General features: G+C 34.4%; 1 protein-coding gene across 1 annotated transcript in view; it reads left to right on the top strand.

Moving 5' to 3' along the window:
- Positions 1–23,010, top strand: part of LOC122810570 — a 945,872-nt gene that overhangs the window by 902,199 nt on the left and 20,663 nt on the right. The window contains exon 28 of the mRNA XM_044082150.1: positions 20,117–20,253. Within this exon, the coding sequence (XP_043938085.1) occupies positions 20,117–20,253 (137 nt within the window). The remainder of the gene's footprint in view (positions 1–20,116; positions 20,254–23,010) is intronic.

Raw genomic sequence — 23,010 nt, 5'->3', positions numbered from 1 at the left:
GAGCAAATAATAAGGGTGATAGAGGGCACCCTTGCTTGGTGCCTTTCATTATTTTAAGTGGTCCTGACAAGAAAGCTCCAATTTTAATGTATGATATAGAAGTAGTGTATAATTTCACAATTTAAAAAAAACTGAGGAAAAGTTATACATTTCTAGAACTTTAAATAAATAGGGATAACTCAAAGAATCAAACACTTTGTCCATGTCCAGGCTAATAATTGTTAATTCTCTCTCTTTTTTGTTTGCATAGTCCGTCAGTGCTAATAGTCTGATTAAATTGTCTTGGACCTTCCTGTGTGAAATAAACCCTGTTTGATCATCTTTTATTATTTTTGGTAAAACTTGATTTGATCTGTCTGCTAGACTAGATGTAAAAATCTTATAGTCCACATTCAGAAGGGAAATAGGGCAATAAGATGTTATAAAATTAGGGTCCTTGTCATGTTTCAAAGTGGGTGAAACGCCATCATTCTTTCTGAATTCTTCAAGAGAATCTATTAGAATTTCTAAGGTCTCATCTGGAAGTATCTTATATATTTCCCCTATTAGTCCATCAATGCCAGGGGCCTTATTATTATTAATGTTTTGTATTTTTCCCTTAATCTGCTTTAATGATATAAGGAGTCTAGAGTTTTGTTCTTTTGTTAATCTTTTATCAATATTGTCTTTCAAAACTTGTCTCTCATACTATTATCAGTATTGTGTAGTTTGGTGTTATTTAATGTTTCGTGATGTGTTCTAAAGGCCTCTAGTATTTCTTTTAAATCTGTTACATATTTAGGTTTCTTCATGGAATTGTCTATAATTTCCTTAATGTGATTAGCTTTTGTCAGGCTTCTAGATTTAAGTGCAAGCCTATGCATATTCTTTGGATTAATAGTATAGGTTTGTAGCTTTAGTTTTTCTAAGTTTATTGCTACTTGGTGATTTAAAATGTATGTGTATGTCCTATTCAGTTGCTTTATTTCAGAAAGTTTTGCAGCATCTTTTTTGTCCAAGTTCTTTTTTAATGTGTCAATTTTTGACTGTATGCGTATTAGCTTCTTATCCCATTCTTTCTTTTTAAGTACCAACTTTTGATTTTACTATATAAGTATGATTTAAGTGTATCCCAAAGTATAATTCTAGAGGTCTCATTATTATCATTAAAATCTAGAAAGATTTTTATTTCTTTTAACAGCTGTTCTCTGAAATCTTTTAATTTGGTAATGTATGCAAGTAATCTTTCCTAGTAAATCAGGTCTCTGGGTGTTATATGGATTTTGAAAAAAATAGCGTCGTGATCGGACAATGGGCATGTACTGATCTTGACTTCCTGTATCTTAGATAATAAATTATAAGTAACAAATATCTCATCAATAGTTGTCTGGGTGCCATACCTATAAGAGTAATGTGTGTATTGTAGGGATTCTGATTCTCTTATGGTATAAATTTCCCTCAGATTTGAAGAGGTAATAAAGTTATTTAATTTTTTTTCTGTAGCTGACATTTTAAAGTTACCATTCTTAGTACTGTCATTCTTGGAAAGAATGCAGTTGAAATCTCCTGCACATATAATATTTATTTATTTATTTATTTTACATTTCTTGACTGGGCTAGTCTAACTGGATATATGTCCATTTTCAGTAGAGGCCTGGGGAGAAAAGCTCCAAGACATATGCAAATATACAATATGAAAAGAAGTACAGTAAAGACACATACAAACTGAAATGTAGAAAGTAGTAGCAGTTAGGAAATAAAACAAAAAATAAAAACTTTTTTTTTTGTAATAGCAATAGATAAGCATTCTTATAACAATACTAACTTCAATACTAGCACTAGATAAACATTCTTATAACAATGCTAACTTCAGTACTACAACTGCACTTCGCAAGGACTGTAAGGAGGTATACATATATAAAGATGAATGGTTGTTATTAATGAGACATAGGAAAGTTAGTCTGGATTAGTACAGGAACATAACCAGTGTGCATTGAGATATAATTTGAGGGTTTTTTTTAAATAGTGTAAGAGAAGACAGAGAAGTGAGATCAATAGGTAGTAAATTCCATAGCTTTCCAACACTATTAGAGAACAGGGTATTACCTGCTGAGTTGTTGGATCTGCAAGTGTTAAAAATAATTTTGTTAGATGAGCGTAAGTTTTAGGATTACTGTAGGGGGTGAAGAGGCTTGAGAGTACTGGAGTATTTGAGGGTTGATAGAGGGCCATGTGGGCTATAGTAAGCTGGAGAAATTGTAGATGGTGTAGAAACTCTCGCCAGCCAAGTTGTTTTAGATTAAGGCAGTGATGAGTTCTGAAAGGAGAGGCAGTAGCAAATCTGGCAATATTGTTATAGGATACTGCTAGTTTGTTGAGGTTGTTTTTAGAAAGATTTGTATAAATGGGTGAGGCATTGAGTAGAGTAGAGATTAGGTGAGTTCTAGCTATAGCAGCCCTAGCTACTGGTGTAAGAAAGGGTTTGATTCTATAGTGGGATCCAAGTTTCTTGTTGACTGTTTTTATAGTTTTGTTAATATGCATGTCAAAGTTGAGGTTATTGTCAATTGTTATTCCTAGGAGTTTAGTAGTTGGGTCGGGAGAAATAAGAGTACCATTGTTAGATGTGAGTGTGACATGTGTTGGTGGGGACTTACGGGTTGATGAGAAGAGTAACATTTTAGTTTTTTTGGGGGGTTTAGCAGGAGGCAACGGTGTGTGAACCATTGTTCAACAGTATTAAATGCTATCTGGGTAAGGGTTTGTATTTGAGAAGTAGCTCTTTTAGCTTTAGATGAGATTAGTTTTAAGTACTTGTTTGTTGTTCCTGCTCCGATACCAGGTATCCAGTATGAATTAACTAAGGTGATGTATTTTTTATTTATTTCCAAAGTTACCATACTTAACATACCATTTTTGTCCGAATATGAATCAATAATCTTAGGTACTGTTAAGGATTTTTTCCACAAAATCATAGTGCCCCTCCTCTTGGTCTGATAGTGAGAAGTGTTAAATAACCATTAAAAAATAACCTATTCACATATTTTTAGGTGGGTTTCCTGTATAAATGCAATATCTACTCTGTTTGTTTTAAGGTATTTACATAAACTTCCCCTTTTTATATTGTTATTAAGGCCATTGACATTAAGCAAAACACATTTATATATAGATAGATTTGAAAACACATTCTTGCATTGTGTATTCTATTATGGGCAAAATTTTAACTTCACACATATCTAACAAATAATCAGAATTATATACAGTACCAAACATGGAATTTAAAATTCTTGGTTCAATGAACAATTCATTGAAGCCACCTTCTTCCATCCTACAATCAATAGCCATTATTAGTCTGATGCTTTAGCCTGTAATTTCTGAAACGTACAATGCATTTTTGGATGTGACAACTCTCCTGATTTATGTAAGAATTCTAAACAGTTCTTTTAAGGTGTCATTAGACTGTGAATTGACTGCCTTAATCAACAGCTATGAACATAAGATATAGTTTCAAACAGTTATGTCACAAACCATACTCTTGCAAGTAATAAATACCTTGTGATTGCTAAATAACAGAATATTGGTTAATAAAATAATGAAGTAAACAAAAGGATTTACACTTGTCTTATAAGGATTTAGAATAACTTACTGCCTTCTTATATCAAGTCCTTTATATTTTACAATTGGTAGTAAGACTTTAGAGTAAAATTTAAAAAAGGAATACAATCTCCTAAATTTAATCTTGCCAATATTTAACAAGTTTCAGAAGAAAATAATGTGAATGATATATTAACAAGGATTTGTTAAATGAACTTTTTACAGAGAACATTGTATGAGAGTTATGAGAAACAAAAAGAAGCATTCTCTAAAGTTATGAATGTTGTCCTTTCTTGTTATTTACTCATGTTTTGAAAACTATTTGTCTTCTATTATAGTTTCTTCCTATTTGTATATAAAAAAAAAAAAAAAAGAGGGGGGTATATATAGTTCTAAACCATGTGTGTGACTGCATGAATTTTCCAGAAGATGTATACATGTAGAATCAGGAAAATAGGTTCATAGGTAGGTACTAGGCTATCGGCCCTAGGGCCCATACAAGCCTAGCCAAAAAATGTACCCTGGCTTTCGCCACCCAAGAAAATTATTTTCCTGTGCCCCTGTCGAGCAGAGCCATAGAAGTGATCCCTGGGGTGAATTTCCCATTTCCCATCCAATCATCAAGATTTTTCTTGAAGAGTGCTAATGAGGAGCTCTGTTTGACATAGATAGGTAGTCTGTTCCAGAGTATGGGAAGTCTCTGGGACAGGAATCTATCCCTCCAGCATGTTCTGTTTATTGTGGTGACAAGGTTAAGGTCCCTAGAGCATGTAGCTCAGAGGGATTGGGATTTCTTTAAGTGGAGCATGTCCAACAGCTCTGGGTTTGACATAGCTTTGTATGTTAGGCAGAAATCGCCCCTGAGTAGGCGATATGCGACGGAGTAAAGCTGTAGTTATTTGAGAATGTCTGCATAGGGCATATGTTTGAGGCCAGTAATCCTCTTTGTGAGGTATTTCTGTGGTCTTTCCAGTTGTTGTAGATGCCTTGTGAGGTACATGCCAAAAGGGGCGTTGTACTCTATAATGGGTCTAATGAGTGATGAGTAGAGGGGAACAATGACCTCTTTTTTTCTGGATGAGAATCCTTTTGTGATGAGATGAGCCATGTAGAAGGATTTCCTGACCACTGTGGCGATGTGATATGTTATCATGCTTGCTTGTGATTTTTAGATTATCAAGTAGTTTGAGTAAAATAATAAATACACATATTGTTAGAACTATAAATATTAATGTGTCCATTCTTTTCCCATAAAACTTATTACATTGCAGATTTGCATACCAAAAGTAAACATAATACTTCATTTTTGTTTTAACAAACAGAGTCAGTTTACCCAACATTGCTAAGCATTAGAAGTATTTGAAATAATGTCATGCATTTATCCAGACAGTAAAATGTGACTACTATGTTAAAAGCTCATCATTGAATAGCTTTGTAAAAAAAATACTTCTAGTACCTTTTTTGAGTAGATTCAGCTAGGATTACATCTCTGCAGTGTAAAAAAGCTGATATAGTTCATTTTAGAGTCCAGCAGCCGAAATCTGATGTCATTTTTGTCGCAGAGCGTCGTGTGATGATGACGAAAGTTCAAAGGTCACATATTTCCTGTTTTCATAAAGTAAATCATCTGAGAAGCTGCTATGAGTGAAAAAAACATCTGTACTGCACTCGAGACACTAAATAGGTGAAGCTTTTTGCATTCTAGCAAGAAACTTGTCTCGAGGACAGAGTTAGCCAGATTTACATCTGTTTATGGAGGGAAAAGGAAACTAAACATGCACAATCATTGACATGAAGGTAAAAAAGAAACTGTTATACCATGGACTTGTGAAATATCAAAACTGACAATGTCTACCCTATTAATGGATACAGTAAATAAGACAGTATGCTTTAAAACACATATACTCAGTTATAAGTATAAAATGTAAGTTTCTGCACATTATTACTCCCATTACCATCCTATTATAATAAATAACAAGTCAGTAAACTTGGCAAATGTATTTACACTGTCCCACCATGTATTTCCCAGTGTACAACACTATCAAGTTAAAAAAAAGAAAAACACATATTATTACTTTCACCTTCTATCAGCAGTTTTGCTAAAAGGATGTAATGCCTCTTGGATGTTAATAGCTTGGTATTATATATATATATTAATGTGCATAAGGGTACATATAAAATACACAAGCTGTTGACAATACACTAGCTACAGTTGATATTTATACAAGGTGCCACTCCAACAATCAGCAGCTAGATCATGACTGAACTGCTTGTTTTTATATAAGGCTATATATATATATATATATATATATATATATATATATATATATAAAATAGAAGAAGCTTTTTTACCTTTAAGTTAGTATTTGTTCATTTGGCTTCAAAGTATTTGGAAAATTCTGTCAGATGAGTAAGGTTACAAGTGACAATAAAAAAAAAACATTTACTTTCCTTTTAGTTTTTCTTGGTATTTTTATCATTTTTGAATGAATTACCATTGATGGTTTGTCTTTTCAGACTAGGTAATGAAATGTCCATATCTTCTAATTTATCCAACAGTTTATTCTTTCTGACAAACTGTGCTGCTTCTTCGAGGTTGTTGAATATTTTTTGTCTGTCTGAGAGAGTAATTTTAATTCTTGCAGGGAACAAGATCTGAGCTTTTATGTCAGATTTCTTCAAGCTTTTGATGAGAGGGACACATTCTTTCCTTTTTGTTATTGTAGTGGAGGTATAGTCATTATCAAACCTTATATTTTTCCCCTGAAATTGTATTGGATTTCCTGACCAAGCTGTTCTTAATACTAAGTCCTTGTCCTGTGTGGATAAGAATTTAACTATAATAGATCTCACTGCATTAGGTTTTTTAGAAGCAGATGTGCTGGATAAAGATCTGTGGCCTCTCTCAATCCCAAATGAGAGAGACTCAAGAAGATTTAATGTTTTGGGCAGCCATTCATTTAAAAATTGGACCATGTTGTGTCCTTCCATCTTCTCAGGTACCCCATATATTCTGACATCGTTTCTTCTTGATCTGGACTCCAGGTCTTTGACTTTCTCAAGTAAATGATTATTCTGTTTTAGAAGGAAATCAGTTTGGGTGTCATTTTCCATTTGTCTCCTATCAGTGTCATTTACAGTTTCCTCTGTGGCTATTTGTTCTGAATGTTTGGTTATAATTTCCTTCTGGTCTTCTGTTTGTTTCATACTTTCCTTTTTCATGTTCTCCTTAATCTTTTCTAAATTATCCATCTTCACTGAGAGGTCCTGGATGCTGGAAATTATTCTGTGAAGTTCCTTTTTCATGGAACTGTCACGAGGAGAGGCTCTTGTGTGACTCATAGTTTTGTCCAATTGTACAGAGCTGCAGTACTTCTGACAGGAAATTTCTTGATACAAACTCTGGAAGTTTAATTTCTTCTTTGTAGATAGTCCACAGTACCAAGAAGTATAACTTTTGAAGAAAATTTTTGAAATTATTTAGGTTAGAACCTAAAAATCCTGTCAGAAACAATCTTTAGAGACAGAGCATCAGATAAGTGCTGCTAACACTTAGGCATCTTGGCCATGCCCCCCAACAGCATCTTTTTTTTCAAAACACTCTACTGTTACTGCTGTTATAGATGATGTTAATTTGTTACATTTGAGTCTGAACTCTGATGAATGGTACCTTGTTGAATTAGTTAATTACTTAAATTATCATAAGTAAAATCAATGAAAAATGAACAAGATAAGTATTCATTGAGGGGAATAGAAATTTCTATGTTTGTATTATATGTTGCTTTGTTTGGCTTATATATAATGTAAGTAGTAACCCATCTTGACATACCTTTGTTTTTGAAGAATTATTCGACTCTTTGAACATTCTGAATAAATCATTACTGTTTCTCAGTTGTTTAAGAAACCCTCCTTTTTTTAATAAAAACAGATAAGTGATGTACCATATCAGTTGATACTTTGAGAGATGTAGTTGTAAGAGTTATTTTTTTTTTGGGACAGCTATCTTGGAATCAGTTTTTTGTTTCTTCTTTCTAGCATCAGTGCAAGGATTTATTTCTTTTAAGATTAGGGGCCATCCATTCCATTTCTTCTGGGATAGACACTATGTTGTTGTTTTTCGTGAATATAGTAGCTTCTTCTAAGTCATTAAAGGTTCTCATCTCATTGGCAAAAAATATTTTTATCTTGGCTGGAAAGGTCAGCTGTGCTTTAATGTTGTTTTGTTTCAACAGTTTTATTATTGGCCACACTTTTTTCCTTTGTTCTAGTATTCTGGAAGAATGATCATTGATAAACCTTATCAGGCTTTGATTGTATTTTAAGGGTGATTTTCTCCAAGCAGATTTTAATATTAGTTCCTTGTCCAGAAATGAAAGGAATTTTATAACTATGAATCTAGGTGGAGTATTTGTTGAGTTAGAAGCAGGTTTCCTCAGTGCTGTATGCGCCCTTTCAATTCCAAGTGAAAGTCCCTCTTTCAAGTCTAAAAATTCAGGAATCCAGGTTAAGAATTAAATAATGTCTTCTCCTTCAGTGTTTTCAGGCAGACCAAAGATCCTTATGTTGTTTCTCCTTTCCCTGTTTTCTAAGTCATCTATTTTGTTAAGCAGCCATGTATTCTGTTTAAGCAGAAATTCTTTTTGGAATTCTTCCTCTTTGCGTCTCCCTTCAATGTCATTTAGAGAAGTCTCTATATTTGTTATTTTTGTATGGTGTTGCTGTAATAGTTCCTTAAGAGTATCAGTCTGTTTTTGAGAATTTAATTTGGGGTTTTCTAAGTCATTTTAGAGCCGTCTTCAAAGATAGTTCTTGTAAGGTAGATATCATCAACTGCAGTTCTTTTTTTCAAAGCAGCATCTGGGTGAGAATTCCTTGAATTGTTCATATTCAGTGACTCAATATATCTCCAAGTTACTTGACAGGAACATTTTTGTATATCTCCGCCAAAATTGATATTTATGTAGTTTAGTAGTTAATCTATAGATTTCTAATCTTTTAAACTTGAAAATAATAAAATTTTCTTATATTATTATACTAGTTTATGGAGCTCTCAAAATTCACTGCTCTCAGTTGACCAACTAGGCTCCGTTCCTCAAGCCTGAATGATCCTAATGGACAACATGAATGAGTATAACATGACACATACCTGTCATATACAACAGTCATGCAGTGGCAAAAGCTCTTTTTTAACTGTCCAACTACATAGTGGTGCCACACTAGACCAGCAATTGTATAGTCTATTAAATGGGGATTTAATTTGGAGATGTAGGGTTTTATTCACTGGAAGTCTCATGGGTATTTTTTTTTTTTTTTTTTTTTTTGGTATTATTAAGTGTTAGGTTCAGTTATGTTAGTTTTATAGTTTAGTTATGCTCACTTTTTCAAAAAGCTTTAGTTAGTTTAATGTTAGTATAGTTTGCTTTAAATTCAAGGTACATTTTATCAGTAATGCCATTTGATTGGCTAGTTATATTTTATCTATTATTATATTTGTTTTTTGTTTTAAATAATTAAATAATGTGAAATGTTATGTCTGCCTTTGCTTAGTGACCTTAAATATGCAGGGCACAGTTTACAGTTGATGACTTAGTACTGCCTAGAAAACTATTGCTGTACATATAAGTAATAGTGCTCATAACTGTAATATTTATTCTCTGATGTGGACTCTGCTCTCTCACCCTAGTATCTAATGATGCAGGCTCCTGGGTTGCACTGATGTAGAGAAAGAAATATTAGCTTATTTCCATGTTCCCCATATTAGACCAACTTTGAGGCAGTATACTTAGATATCAGATGTTTGGGGCATGCAGCAGGGTACATCTTGTAAAAATGCTTTAATAAACTTTACTTACCACCATAATAAGCTGCAGGGAGGGATGTTATGGTTATGAAGTTAAACTTTAGTGAACTCAACTTTGATCATGTCAGAAAGACCACACATTTCATCATTCTGGGTTTGATTTAGGTGGATAGTGTTGTTTTGAGGTGTGTGTGTGTGTGTGTGTGTGTGTGTGTGTGTGTGTGTGTGTGTGTGTGTGTGTGTGTGTGTGTGTGTGTGTGTGTGTTTTTTTGTGAAAGGGTGACATTTCTTTAATAGCTAACATGTTGACATCAGTAGAGTGGTGATAAGTGTTTAATAACACAGGTGAAATGGTGTTAAATCAGAATATCCACACCTCAGGTCAGATGCACAATATCCATTGCATGTGAATGGAGTGAAACAGCTATGTGCCCACTTTCAAGGCCCATGATAGTGGTCATTTTGGAGTTTCACAGAGTCTTGTCTTGGCAGGATGGGCTTGTAGTCCATCCAGGGTACGGGAAGATGAGATGCCCTTTCCCTGGTAATTGTGCAATTTCGGAGTTGCTTTCACTGAGGTTAATCCTCAGAACATTCACTACAGCATGTTGACATCAACATTTGGAATATTAATCTTTTGGCAGCTCATCATTGGGGAATAGATTCATACATATATACATTTGATGTATAGTGACTGTATACTCACTATACTCATACCATGTCTCAAAAATCTGGAACACACTTCCTGACCGCATAAGAACAACTACCAACCTTATTCATTTCAAAAAGACTACTTAAAAACCATTTATCAGATTTGTGCCTCTGCTGATGCAACAGCCCAGGCTACTTCTAAACAACTAATCCCCTCCCCTTAACTCAATCATTCCTAATTAGTCATTACTATACCAACCTCATATTCTGCATCCTACCTTCCCCCTAACTCAAAACATTTCCCAATTAGTCATTACTATGGCAACCACAGATTCTGCATCCTACCCTGATACCTCACCATTTATTCACTCCCTCTTCTGCTTCCTACCCTAGTATATTACCATATATTAATTCCCTAATTAACTACTTATGACCATATTTTACACAGACTACCAGCTCTACTAACACTGTCTTCTTATCTACTGTATCCTCTTCTTTTTGCCCTTTTTCAGCTTTCTAGTATCTATTATTATAAAGCAAGCATTTATCCACAAAGAGCACAGTCTCCGTAATGATTAACAGTGCCAAGAAACACAAAACAAGTACAATTTTAAGGAAAATAAAAAAGCACTGAAACACCGCTGTAGTATTGAACAAATCCAGTGGCTCACCAAAATAAAACCAGCAAATAATTTATTATAGTATGCAAGTGCTTTCACGAACAAGTCGCTTCATCAGACAAATTCTTCTTCATTACAAAATGGAGTTTATATTCATTAGCAGTTCAAATAAACCAGTCACAGACATCATCTAATCAAGTCATTAATATAAGAAATACATATAAAAAAAATGTTTACATGCAAACTAATAGCATATAAAAAATTACAAAATATTCAAATTAGCATTTTGCTGTCCCTTTACTTTTTAACTTACGTTTCTTCAAAACTGGTTTCTGTGATAAATAATCATTCAGGCCATTGCCTTGATGCAATCTAAGCTTAAGTATCCATTTTAACTCATGATCTTAAGTCATATTAACCACATCACCCATACTTTCATTAATTTGAGTCATATCTATAACCATAAACTTAAAATGATGTGCATTCCTTTCTACTAAAACATGTTTTAGAGGGAAGGAGGGACAGTTTTTTACTAAAATTTTTAGGAAAGATCGTCACAGATGTTCCATATTCCATAGGTCAGTACACACCCTCAACATGTTTTTAACACAACTTTGTGGGTGGACAGTTTCCACGTACTTCTAGGTTAGATGTTTAGAATGATTTCTCCATTGATATCTTGAACTTGGGTTGGAAATTTATAAATAGGGTGTACAGGACGAAAGAAATAGCTGATGCCATCTCTAGGACTCAGGTTGAATGTAAAGGGAAAGGGAGGCCATACTTCTCAATGGGTGTTAAATCATATGATACCCCTAGAATGAAACAAGACAAATGATTTGTTCCACTAGTATATAGCTCAGATTCAGCAGCTATTAGGAATATTATAGTCAGAAACTGGAATATATAAGGTAGTGATCCAAGTTTAGTGGACATTGTAGGTGAACATCCTAAGTTTTATTATAAGAATAATATCTCTTTAAAAAGGATATTATGCTATTCAAAGAGTCGTGAAACTGAGAAAGTTTCCACAATAAGTAATAAAATGGACAATAGGAAATGCTTTAAATATGCCTGTTGTGAATATGTGGATACTAGTAATGAATTTGTGCATCCAGTGATGGGAAAGGTATTTTGCTTTAACATACAAGCAGACTGTAAGAGTAAGAATTTAGTTTATTTGGCATGTGGTATGTTATGTCATGTGTTCTATGCTGGAAAACTAATAGAAGATTAAGAGAAAGAATATGGGACCATTTATATTGTATATGTAAAGGGCAGCGATTTAGTGCTATAGTCAAACATGTTTTAGTAGAAGGGAATGCATATCATTTTAAGTTTATGGTTATAGATATGAGTCAAATTAATGAAGGTATGGCTGATGTGGTTAATATGACTGAAAATCATGAGTTAAAATGGATACTTAAGCTTAGATTGCATCAAGGCAATGTCCTGAATGATTATTTATCACCAAAACTAGTTTTGAAGAAACGCAGGTTAAAATGTAAAGGGAACACAAAATGCTAATTTGAATATTTTGTACTTTATTATATGCTATTAGTTTGTATGTAATTTTTTTATATGTATTTTTTATATTAATGACTTGATTAGATAAAGTCTGTGACTGGTTTATTTGAACTGCTAATGAATATAAACTGCATTTTGTATCGAAGAAGAATTTATCTGATGAAGCGACTTGTTTGTGAAAGCACTTACATACTCTAATAAATTATTTGCTGGTTTTATTTTGGTCAGTCGCTGTACTTGTTCAATACTACAGCCGTGTTTCAGTGCAGGTTTATTTTCCTTCAATATGTTTCATTTATATCTAACTCACTATCTTTGTAATTGTTAATATGTGGAGCTTTTCTCCCTGTGCTTCCGCTGAAAATAGGCTCTGCCCAGTGGGGCTTTCCCAGTAAACAAATGTAAAATAAATAAATATACACACACAGACACACGCACACACACATCTATATCTAATCCATACATATATATATATATATATATATATATATATATATATATATGTATATATGTGTGTGTGTGTGTGTGTGTGTGTATATATATATATATATATATATATATATATATATATATATATATATATATATGAATATGCACACACAAACACATACACACACACACATACATGTAGGTTGTACTATGTAAAATTTTTTTACTGTTTGCATTCTTGAGTGGAATGTCATCATTTCAAAAAATTCTCTTGCTACCTGAGGGAGATGACTGTACAGTGGGGAGTGAGATTTTGCCCTTTTTCTGGTGTAGTGTTATCTCAAAGTTGGTATAATTAAGTAGCAGGAGAGTTTGTCTGCTGCAAAAAAATTTTTTTTTTCAGTATTTTGAGTTTCAATCCTTTATGATTCAAAATTTGCAGCTCAATCTTTTTTGTATGCGCCCCCCACACCCCTGCTACTTATATATACCATCTCCAAGGTCGCACTAACACAAAAAAAAACAAACCTAATGTAACGCACCCTACTCTCCCATTGCACACTGTTATACTTATCTCATGAGAAACACACACACTACACATATACAAAACACATGACTTTCAGCACTTACATACACACACTCTCACTAATAACTCTAACCGACTTCTAAAACTTCCCAAAAAAGTACACCAAACTACATTTCTACGCAAAAGCCTAACAAACTGCAAACCTATCTGAATTTCTGAACACAACCACATGTCGGCCACTGTCTTTCCTACCTGTACTAAAACTTAAAGTGGCAGCATACCAGGAAGAACAGAAAACACCACACCTACTACTGATTCGACAAACAGCAGATTTGACAGTATACAGTTTCCAGCAATTGCACTTTTACTCTTTTGGTCTCAAGATACTGAAATTCAACATTTCAGTATCTCAAGGTTTCAAAGTAAAACTATATATATATATATATATATATATATATATATATATATATATATGTATATGTATTGCACGTCAGAAGAGCGAATGCCTTTTACTGCTGTAAATAAAAGCAAACACTCATATGAGAAACATTTTCCTTAATAGTGTTTTAGCTGCCTATTTTTCTGCTAGATTTCATTACAATGGGGTCAGGGAATTTACCCTTACCCTGCTATTGAGCAGTCTTGGCATTGATATATATAATTAGCTGGGGGTTGTGGGGGAACTGACATCCATGTCTGGGGTGCCCCCTGCAAAATTATTTGTTGTTTTTGAACATTTTAGATTTGCTCCAAAGTGATCATTCCTTTTTCATTCGATCTTTTGAGTGGTCAGTGTTTTGTGAGACAATTTTACACACACACACACACACACAGAGATATATATATATATATATATATATATGTATATATATATATGTATATATGTATATATATATATGTATATATATATATATGTATATGTATATATATGTATATATATATATATATATATATATATATATATATATATATATATATAGGTTTACTATCAAAATGTTGACGTTCAAAACAAATTCCGTTTTCAATGTCGTACCACAATGCCGATGAATACTAATTAGGGTCTAAATGTAGAATCTAACGAACGAATTCAGCAGATTCGACATTTAGATTGAATATCAAATGGGATGTCCGCATAGGAGCTAAGTTAAGTTTAGCTCCTACCCTGCAAATTCACTGTTTTGCAGGGTGAGGGTCTGTGTCCCCCACAGCCCCTGTTAAATATATACTCCAACTCCAAGATCGCACTACAGTGAAGAAAGGGATGGATTTCCCAGTCCTCACTGTGCCATGATCTGTACTCCTAACATCGAGGTTCATATCGAATGCACAGTGGCATTCGTTGATACAAACTGTCTCGCTCAAATAACGTTCAGCAACACAGAACTCGTCCAACCACAGTTTGACATTCCTATGTTCACCTAACATTACTTCAACATTTTGATAGTAAACTATGTATATATATATATATATATATATATATATATATATATATATATATATATATATATGTATATATATATGTATATGGATGCCTATCAGAACACCGACACCAAAACACCAAAAACGCACAAAACTGACAACTCACAAAACCGAACACCATAACACCGACACACAAAACATAAACTACACATTACACACAACTATACATGCACTAAGCGTAACCCAAACCCTAACCCTAAGGTCCGACACTACCGCACATTTACCCTACCCGCACCCTAACCCTAACTCACTTAACCCGCCCCTAACCCAAAGACTGTCACTATCGCACACTCACCTAACCCGCACCCTAACCCTAACTCACTTAACCCGCCCCTAACCCAAAGACTGTTACTATCGCACACTTACCTAACCCATGCCCTAACCCTAACTCACTTAACCCACCCCTATCCCTAGAGTCCGTCAATATCGCACACTTACCTTACTCGCACCCTAACGTCCGTCACTACTGCATACTTACACAGCCTTTTCACATGTCGGTGTTCTCAGCGTCGGGGTTTTCATCCGTCGGTCATCTCAGTTTTCGATCTTCTGGTGTCGGTCTTCTCATCGTCGGCGTTCTCAGCTTTCGACGTTGTCAGGTAGACCCATATATATATATATATATATATATAAATATATATATATATATATATATATAGACGGACACACACACATATATATATATATATATATATATATATATATATATATATATATATGTATATATAGGCATACTACACAGTAGTGAAAGCACCCAAAGTTGACTGCCTAAGTATCCACTGCATATGGTCAGAAAATATGGAAGTGAACACCGTACTACGCATGCACTAAGAAACAGCCTCTGCAAGTGCAACTTCCACATTAAAAAAAAAGTAAGTAAAACATCATTTTTTTGCAGAAGGGCAAGCACCCCCACCTAATTATAGCTACTGACTGAGATTGATATTCCCCTTCACAAGAATTGTTGATCTTGCACACTTGTTAAACATCTGCCTAGTCTAGCATATGCAGTCAACTTGATAGCTGTCAACATTACAAACACTCCACAATTTCACTGCCACCATATCTATATATCAATACTTTACATCTATATATCTCTGTCTCTAGAGGGAGAGAGAAAGAGAGAGAAAATATACAGAATCGAAAGTTCTGTACCATCAGACATTAGAGGCAGCCTCAGTAGGAAGGTGGTTATTCTTTAAACAATCAAAGAGTTGTGTTTTCAGGACAGTGTTTATATTTATGTGCACTTATCTGGCTGTGCATGTGACTTGGCTGTGTGTATTAAAAATAATCATCACAGATTTTTTTTTAAGATTGTATATGTGATCTTCACAATGAGCAATAGCATACCCTTTCACAGGGATATATTCTTTAGGAATGTTCTGTGTATAAAAGGAGCTGAAGCTATTGTGTTGTGATAATTTGTGAGTGAAATGAAGATACAGTGCTTTGTTTTTCAAAAGTATTACTTTATTTTGCTTTCATAGCGTATTGCAGATGTTACTAGATTCATTTCACAACCAACATCCATGTTTTATTTTCTAATCTGGAAAAATGCAGAATGCACAAAATAATGAATATGTTATGCTGTTGTAACATAACTAAAACTATTAGTTACTTTTTCTTAAATTTGTGTTTTAGTATCTGATATACATAGGAAAAAATATGAATACTCAGATACTCAGGCATTCCATATGCACATGATCTATTTCATTGTACCTAAAAGCACTACCTAAATAACGTTCATTCTTCAATGAGCAAATTTGCTCTCAAAATATTTATTACTGCACATAATACAATTTTAGAGATATAATTCTGTATTCATAGCTTTAACCACTGACCAGTAAGCCAGTATGGCCATTAAAGGTTGATAAGTTGCATATAACTTCTGATTAGAGTGGAGTATATAGGACTTGCCTATAATATATTTTATTTGAATAACCATTACTTGCGAAACAACACGTCTCCATAATAGTGGCCTTTTTGTCATTGGAAAGTTACTACCACCATTAAATATCCTTGCATTGATGAGGGAAAATGAATAAGGCAATTTCATCACTGAGTTGCATGTATGTCATTACTAGTAAAATAGAATTGTTATGTACATTATATACTTGAGAATTCAAGGGTCATTTTGTGAAACTTTTATTAACTGTAATCACAGTTTTATTGAGATGCACTGACTATACAAAAATGTTATGTTAACAGTTCATTGCAACACTTTACCAAGCTGCAGTTTATTTGGTTTCCATTAGAAGAGAGCATATGGCTTCTTTTAGGGTAGGGAATGCGATATATGACTACAAGTTAATATTTTACTGACTTAGTATTACATCACAAATAGATTTATCACCAAAATAGCACTTGCTAGAACTGTGAAGATGCCATTGTCAAAAATCCCTGTGCTATCATGGAAGAACTGGCAAGCCAAATTAAAGGCTAAGCTCTGTTTAAGTCCTTAACAGTTGAATTTCAGTGTTGGATGTAGTCTTTAATGACTGTCCATGTATAAGTCCATCCGATGTATATTAATAAGTGTCAGAAAATGTTTAAGATGTTGCCTTCTTCATCGGGCAACTAAATGCTGACTTGTATAGGCATGTTGTTACATTCTCCCAAGATTAATTATATTTAGTTTCCTTTAGGTATGCACCTTTTTTTCAGAATAGGGATGCTAATACATATATGTACTGTAGATAGAATTCAAAGATTACCCTTAATACTAGATTTTAAACCAGAGGAAATGGATGTTTACAGCTGCATTAAAATGGCAGCTTGTTCACACTCAGTGGAATTAGAAGATGAATGGCAAGATGAGACTGGTCATGATGGAAAGGACTGCACCTTTATTTGTTTTTTTGACTAATATGCAAATGTCAGATAGTTGCTTTCTTTCCTCCATAGTTTCATTGGGGGTATTGCTTACCATACATTGAAGGCATGGATTTTCCTGGACTATCAAAAGTATTAATGAGATGGCTGTTATACACTATTCTTTTTCCAATTCAATGCAGATATGAATATTAGAACAAGGGATGCCGAAAGAGATTTATGTTAAGAAAATAGATAAACCTCTCCTATGTGTTTTTTTCTTGATACTGTTTTTCCTCAGAAAAGGCCCTTTGTTTACCTCTCAAAAGTTCTTTTTTATGTTTTGAGGTGTGGTAAAGTTTCTTATATTGTCGTCTGTATGTTTTGGATGGAAAAGAGATATTTCACCTTCTGTATTGCCAAGACATTTTGAAAGACATAATAGTGTTAGTCTTGTAAATGGTTATGCTAAAAGAATGGCTAGCCAAATGTTTTATGCTGTTAGTATGTTGGTGCACAAGGGAGTGATCAATGCCATCTCTTACATTATACATAAATGTTTTACACTGTGAGGTAGTATTGATAAATGCTGGGGAGGAATCATCACATTCCTTTTTCTTTATGATATTTCATGAGATAAATCAGCGTATCATTTTTCTTCTATATAGTTATTAAACCGTGCTTTTGTTTGAATGTTAGGGAATGATTGGTGTGGGGTGTCTCCTTCACCTGTGTAAGTATTTGAAGCTTGTCGTAATTGTTGGACTTGCTATAATATGTACATGTTTTTGTCAAACTAAATATAAATGCGATTGTTTTTTGTTCACACACTTGTTGATAGAGCATGCCATCTACTGTACTATATAGTACTTTTGCAAAATTGGACATATTTAGGATGGGGTAGTGTTTTCTTGCCCCTTATGTTATTATAATATTTTGATGTATAATTTCCGGGTTTTCATCTGGTTATGCTAAAACAGTGATTATGAATGAAAAGTGTATGTAAGTTAGTAATTGGGGTGGGGGCTTCTCTACTCCTCTGCGTAAAATTGCAAATTTGTCTTGATTGTTGATTTTGATTACTTTATTGATCAACATGTTTAAAAACAGACCATATTTCATCATAGAATTGTTATTACAGTGTAGGAGTGGATGTTCATCGTGCATACAGCTGCAGTCATTACAGATGGGTTATCCTGCCATCAGGCGGGTCCTCGGTCGGCCAAATTCCAAAGTCTAGGTCCGGCGTCGGTTGTCGTCGCTTCTTCCCTGACGTCAGTGCGGCAGGGGTATAAAAGAGGCAGCCGACACCATCTTCTTCAGTCTTTCTTGCCGCGCGGTGCCCGAAGCAGAAGCAGTTCGCAAGTGCCGGTCGGCCAGCTCCTGAGATTTATGAAAATATTTCAGCCGAAGTCTTCTTGAAAGCTAAGTACCCCATTGGGGAAACTTTTCTTGCCTCAGACCGATGTCAGACAAAGTTAATAATTGCATTTCATGTGGGAAGCAAATACCGCATAAGGATTTCCACTCTTTCTGTATACTTTGCTTAGGCCCAGACCACGACGTCTCGGCCTGCCATTTTGTGCTGGATTCAACAAACGCACTGTTAAGCATCGGGCAGAGTTCGCCCTTCACTATTTTGGTAAAAAATGTAATTATATTATGTCGTCGGATACTCCGACTCCAGTTTTGAGTAAAAGACACAAAGATAAGGACCGACATACGAGGTCCGCGACTTCTACTGACACCACACTAAGGCCGACTATCGGTTCTCCGGTTCTCAGCGAGGCGCCTACGCAGCCCCTGAGTACCGATGACACTACATTACCAGTGTCTTCAGTACCCGAGGTCGCAGGCTCCTCGGTCCCCATTCCTACTACACATACCGACGCCACTCTTGGCGGGGAAACTCAGAGTTTAGACAGGCCTGCCATTTCTCAAGGTGTCTTCAGGCCTTCCTCCTTCTCTATTAAAGCTTTCACAAAATCTAAAGCAGCCATGAAAACCAAAAAACAGGGACCTCAGACCCCCTTTCAAGGCCCCATGCCTAAAAAACAGATGCTCAAAATGGCTGAGGATTTGATTACTCTTATCAGATATTTGATTATATCTTATCATACCATAATCTACATTTATGGTAGGTACAAAACTGTACTTTGTGGGCACAACCTTTTTTATAACATTGTATGTTCCTGATATGAGAGAATTACTGTGTATGGAGGGTCACACACATTTATTGTACTATGGTTTACAGTTTATTATATATGTAGGTTTTGGTCAACAGTATATTATGTATGTAGGCTTTAGTTAATAGTTCATTATGTATGTAGATTTTGGTATATAGGATAAGATGAAAGAAGTGTGTTATATTAAAATTATGTTACTAGTAAAATGAATCAAGTATTTTTAGAGTATGTGTGTATATATATATATATATATATATATATACATATATATAAGGGTTATCTGGATTTGTTTGATAGGAGTTTCTTATAACGATAGCAGTGCTATGCTAGTGGATAACATGGTAAATTAATGGACTAGTTTTTTAGTCATATAAGTCTTTGAAAATGTTAAAATTCATGAGACCTGGAATGGAGACAAATGTCAGTTTTTCTTTAAAATGATTATATAACAAATATATTTAAATGGATTGGTTGTACAAAATGACTTCTTACGTTAATTCTTCCATTATAGATGTTGGAGAAAAAGGGGGACAGTTGTCAGCAGGACAGAAGCAGAGAATAGCGATTGCTCGAGCTCTTATACGTAACCCACAAATCCTGGTGCTGGATGAAGCAACCAGTTGTTTAGATCCAGAAAGCGAACAGTTGGTATATATTTTCTATTATTATTATTATTATTATTATTATTATAATTATTATCATTATGTGGATTAGTAATGTTAAAATATATTTTTGATATGCATTTTTAAATTGTGCTCTAAAACTTTTTTAGACTTATAGCAGAAAGTTGCTATTCTTCAAAATACAGAAGTAAAGTAATAAAACATTGTGCACCAGACAGATAACATACATAATATACATGAGTGACACTATAGCAGTCTTCTCCATTTTTTTAATTTCTCCAAATCTTTTGGGTTTCTAATACCATGACGGGAATGGACCCCATTCCTAAGTCAAAGTACGATTAAGATTCATGAAATTAGTATTGTTTCACTCTTTGATGTCAGCCAAAAGTGTTCTTCGTAGCACCCACAATGTGCCCAGTAATGACTCCTTCTGCAATTTGTACTGTGTTACATGTATTGGTAGCATATTTAAATAGGATTGTAGGCTCTTTTTTTATAAGACCCATTGCTCCTACTATATTGGAACTATCTGGGTATCTTTCTTCCACATTACTGTCATTTCTGCTTACAAATCCTGATATTTTATGATTTCATGTCTCTCTGTACACAGGACACTGTAGACACTAGGTGTGGTGATTTCAATGATCAATGCTACTTTTGTCTTCTTTTCCTGGACAACTATATCTTGTTTTCTAGCACCTGTCTTTTGAACTGTTAGTAATGGGTGAACCCATGTGATTTAGACTTCAGCATTTTCTATGATGCTTTGTGGCTCCTATTTCCAGTGTTTTTCAGCCACTTCAGTACCATAATGTTTGCACAATACCCAGTGCACCAGTCTCGCCACATTATTATGCCTTTCAGTATACAGTTCTTCTGCCATTAGTATGTCACAACCAGCAACGAGGTGTTCAACTGTTTCCAATTCTGTTTTACAAAACCTACATTTGTCTGTTTCTTCCACATGTTCAATGGACTCTGTAAACCAATGTGTATGTTGCCCACTATCTTGGGCCGCCGATATTAACCTTTCATCTTTTGGTTTGAATTCACCTCTCCTTAACCACTTGTTTTCTATACTTGCAACTATCTTTATGCTTTTTCCACATTTCTTGCCTTCTCATCTGGTCCCTTCACCTTATATTCTTTCTTTTGTTTTTTGGCACATTCAGTTTCTGCCTGATTTTATCTACTTGTGGTTTGATTTCCATTCCTGCTTGATATACTTCTGCTAGCCTAAGCAGGGAAGTCATCTTAGATGTATTCTCTTCATGTTTTAAAACTTTCACTGCGTTTTGGTCTTGTGAGGTCATCAGATATGTGTGGAGTCCCACGATTGCAGATCTATACACGTAATCAATTTCAAGGAGGCCCATCCCTCCTTCAGAACAGGGAATATATAATCTTGGTATACACTGATTTTTATAAATCATTTGGTGAGCATGAAGCATCCTTCTTGTTTTCCTATCTAATCTATCCAGCATGTTTTGGGGTTAGTCAATCACTCCAAAACTGTAAGTTAGGACAAGAAGAGCAAATTGGTTTATGACTTGGATTTTGTTCCTAGATGTCAGAGCTGCTTTCAGGATTAATTTAAGTCTTCTGAAGTACTCCTTACTAAGTTTTATTCACATTTATTCATGTTTTATTGTTGATCCTTCATCAATTCCCAAATATTTATACACTCCCTCTTGGTCAAATTCTTTTATATCACATTCTTGTTCCAAACTGATGTTTTCTTGGTGCTGCAGTTTTCCTGCTTTAAAGGTAGCTTTTTCAAATTTATCAAGACCAAATTACATTCTTATATCATCTGACAAAGTTTTGACAACTTGCAGTTGTGCTTTCAGTTCCTCATCTGATGAGCTGCACAGTTTCAAATAATCTACAAAGAGAAGATGAGAAGTCTTTGCACTTTGTTGTTTTCTAGGAGCCAAATTATATCCATGACCTAAGCTGTTAAGTAGATGGATTAATGGCAAGGCAGAATAGCAGCAGTGACAGAGAATCACCCTTGAATATCCCTCTTTGGATTTTTATCCCTGGAATAATAAGTTGTCCTTTATCATGGCTTAATTGCAAAGTGGTCTGCCACTGTTTCATGGTCACTGTAATGTAATTGAACTGTGTAGGGTGTATCTTATACATTTTTAAGCACTCTTTTATCCATGAATGTGGGATACTATCAAATGCTTTTTTGTAGTCAATCCAGGCCATACTTAGATTCTTCCCCTTTTTACAGTTCTCCACTATGACTTTATTTAACAACAAATGATCCTTTGTTCCGTATGACTTTCTTTTATTGCCCTTTTGATCTGTTGCCATAATTGAGTTTTCTTCTAAATGACTATAAACTCTGTCGGCATCAATTCCAGTGTATCATTTATATGTCATCGAAAGGCAAGTTATTGGTCTATAATTTTTAAGGTAGCTTGCAGGTTCACTCTTAAGTAGGAGCATTGTTTTTCCTGTTGTTACCCAGGTTGGTGTCTGTTCGGGGTGCACATATAAATAATTCTTACTCATGGCTAAATCTTTGTGCAAAGATGTTAATACTTTTAACCAGAAGTTAGGTACTGCATCTGGGCCTGGGGATTTCCAATTAGAGGCTTTTCTTAACTTTGTTTCAATCTCTCTGGTTGTTACTTCATCTCATTTCATATCCTGTACCTTTAAACTTCTTATTCTCTCTTTTACTTCTTCTATCCATTTAATATCTTTATGTTCCACAGGATCTTCATAGATACTTCTCAAAAATGTATCTATTTCTTCTTTTTTT

Source organism: Protopterus annectens, chromosome 9.part0 (genome assembly GCF_019279795.1).
Source record: "Protopterus annectens isolate FY-2018-M chromosome 9.part0, PAN1.0, whole genome shotgun sequence".
NCBI lineage: Eukaryota > Metazoa > Chordata > Ceratodontiformes > Protopteridae > Protopterus > Protopterus annectens.
The sequence above is the reverse complement of the archived record's forward strand: the minus strand, read 5'-3'. Positions and strand labels throughout refer to the sequence as shown.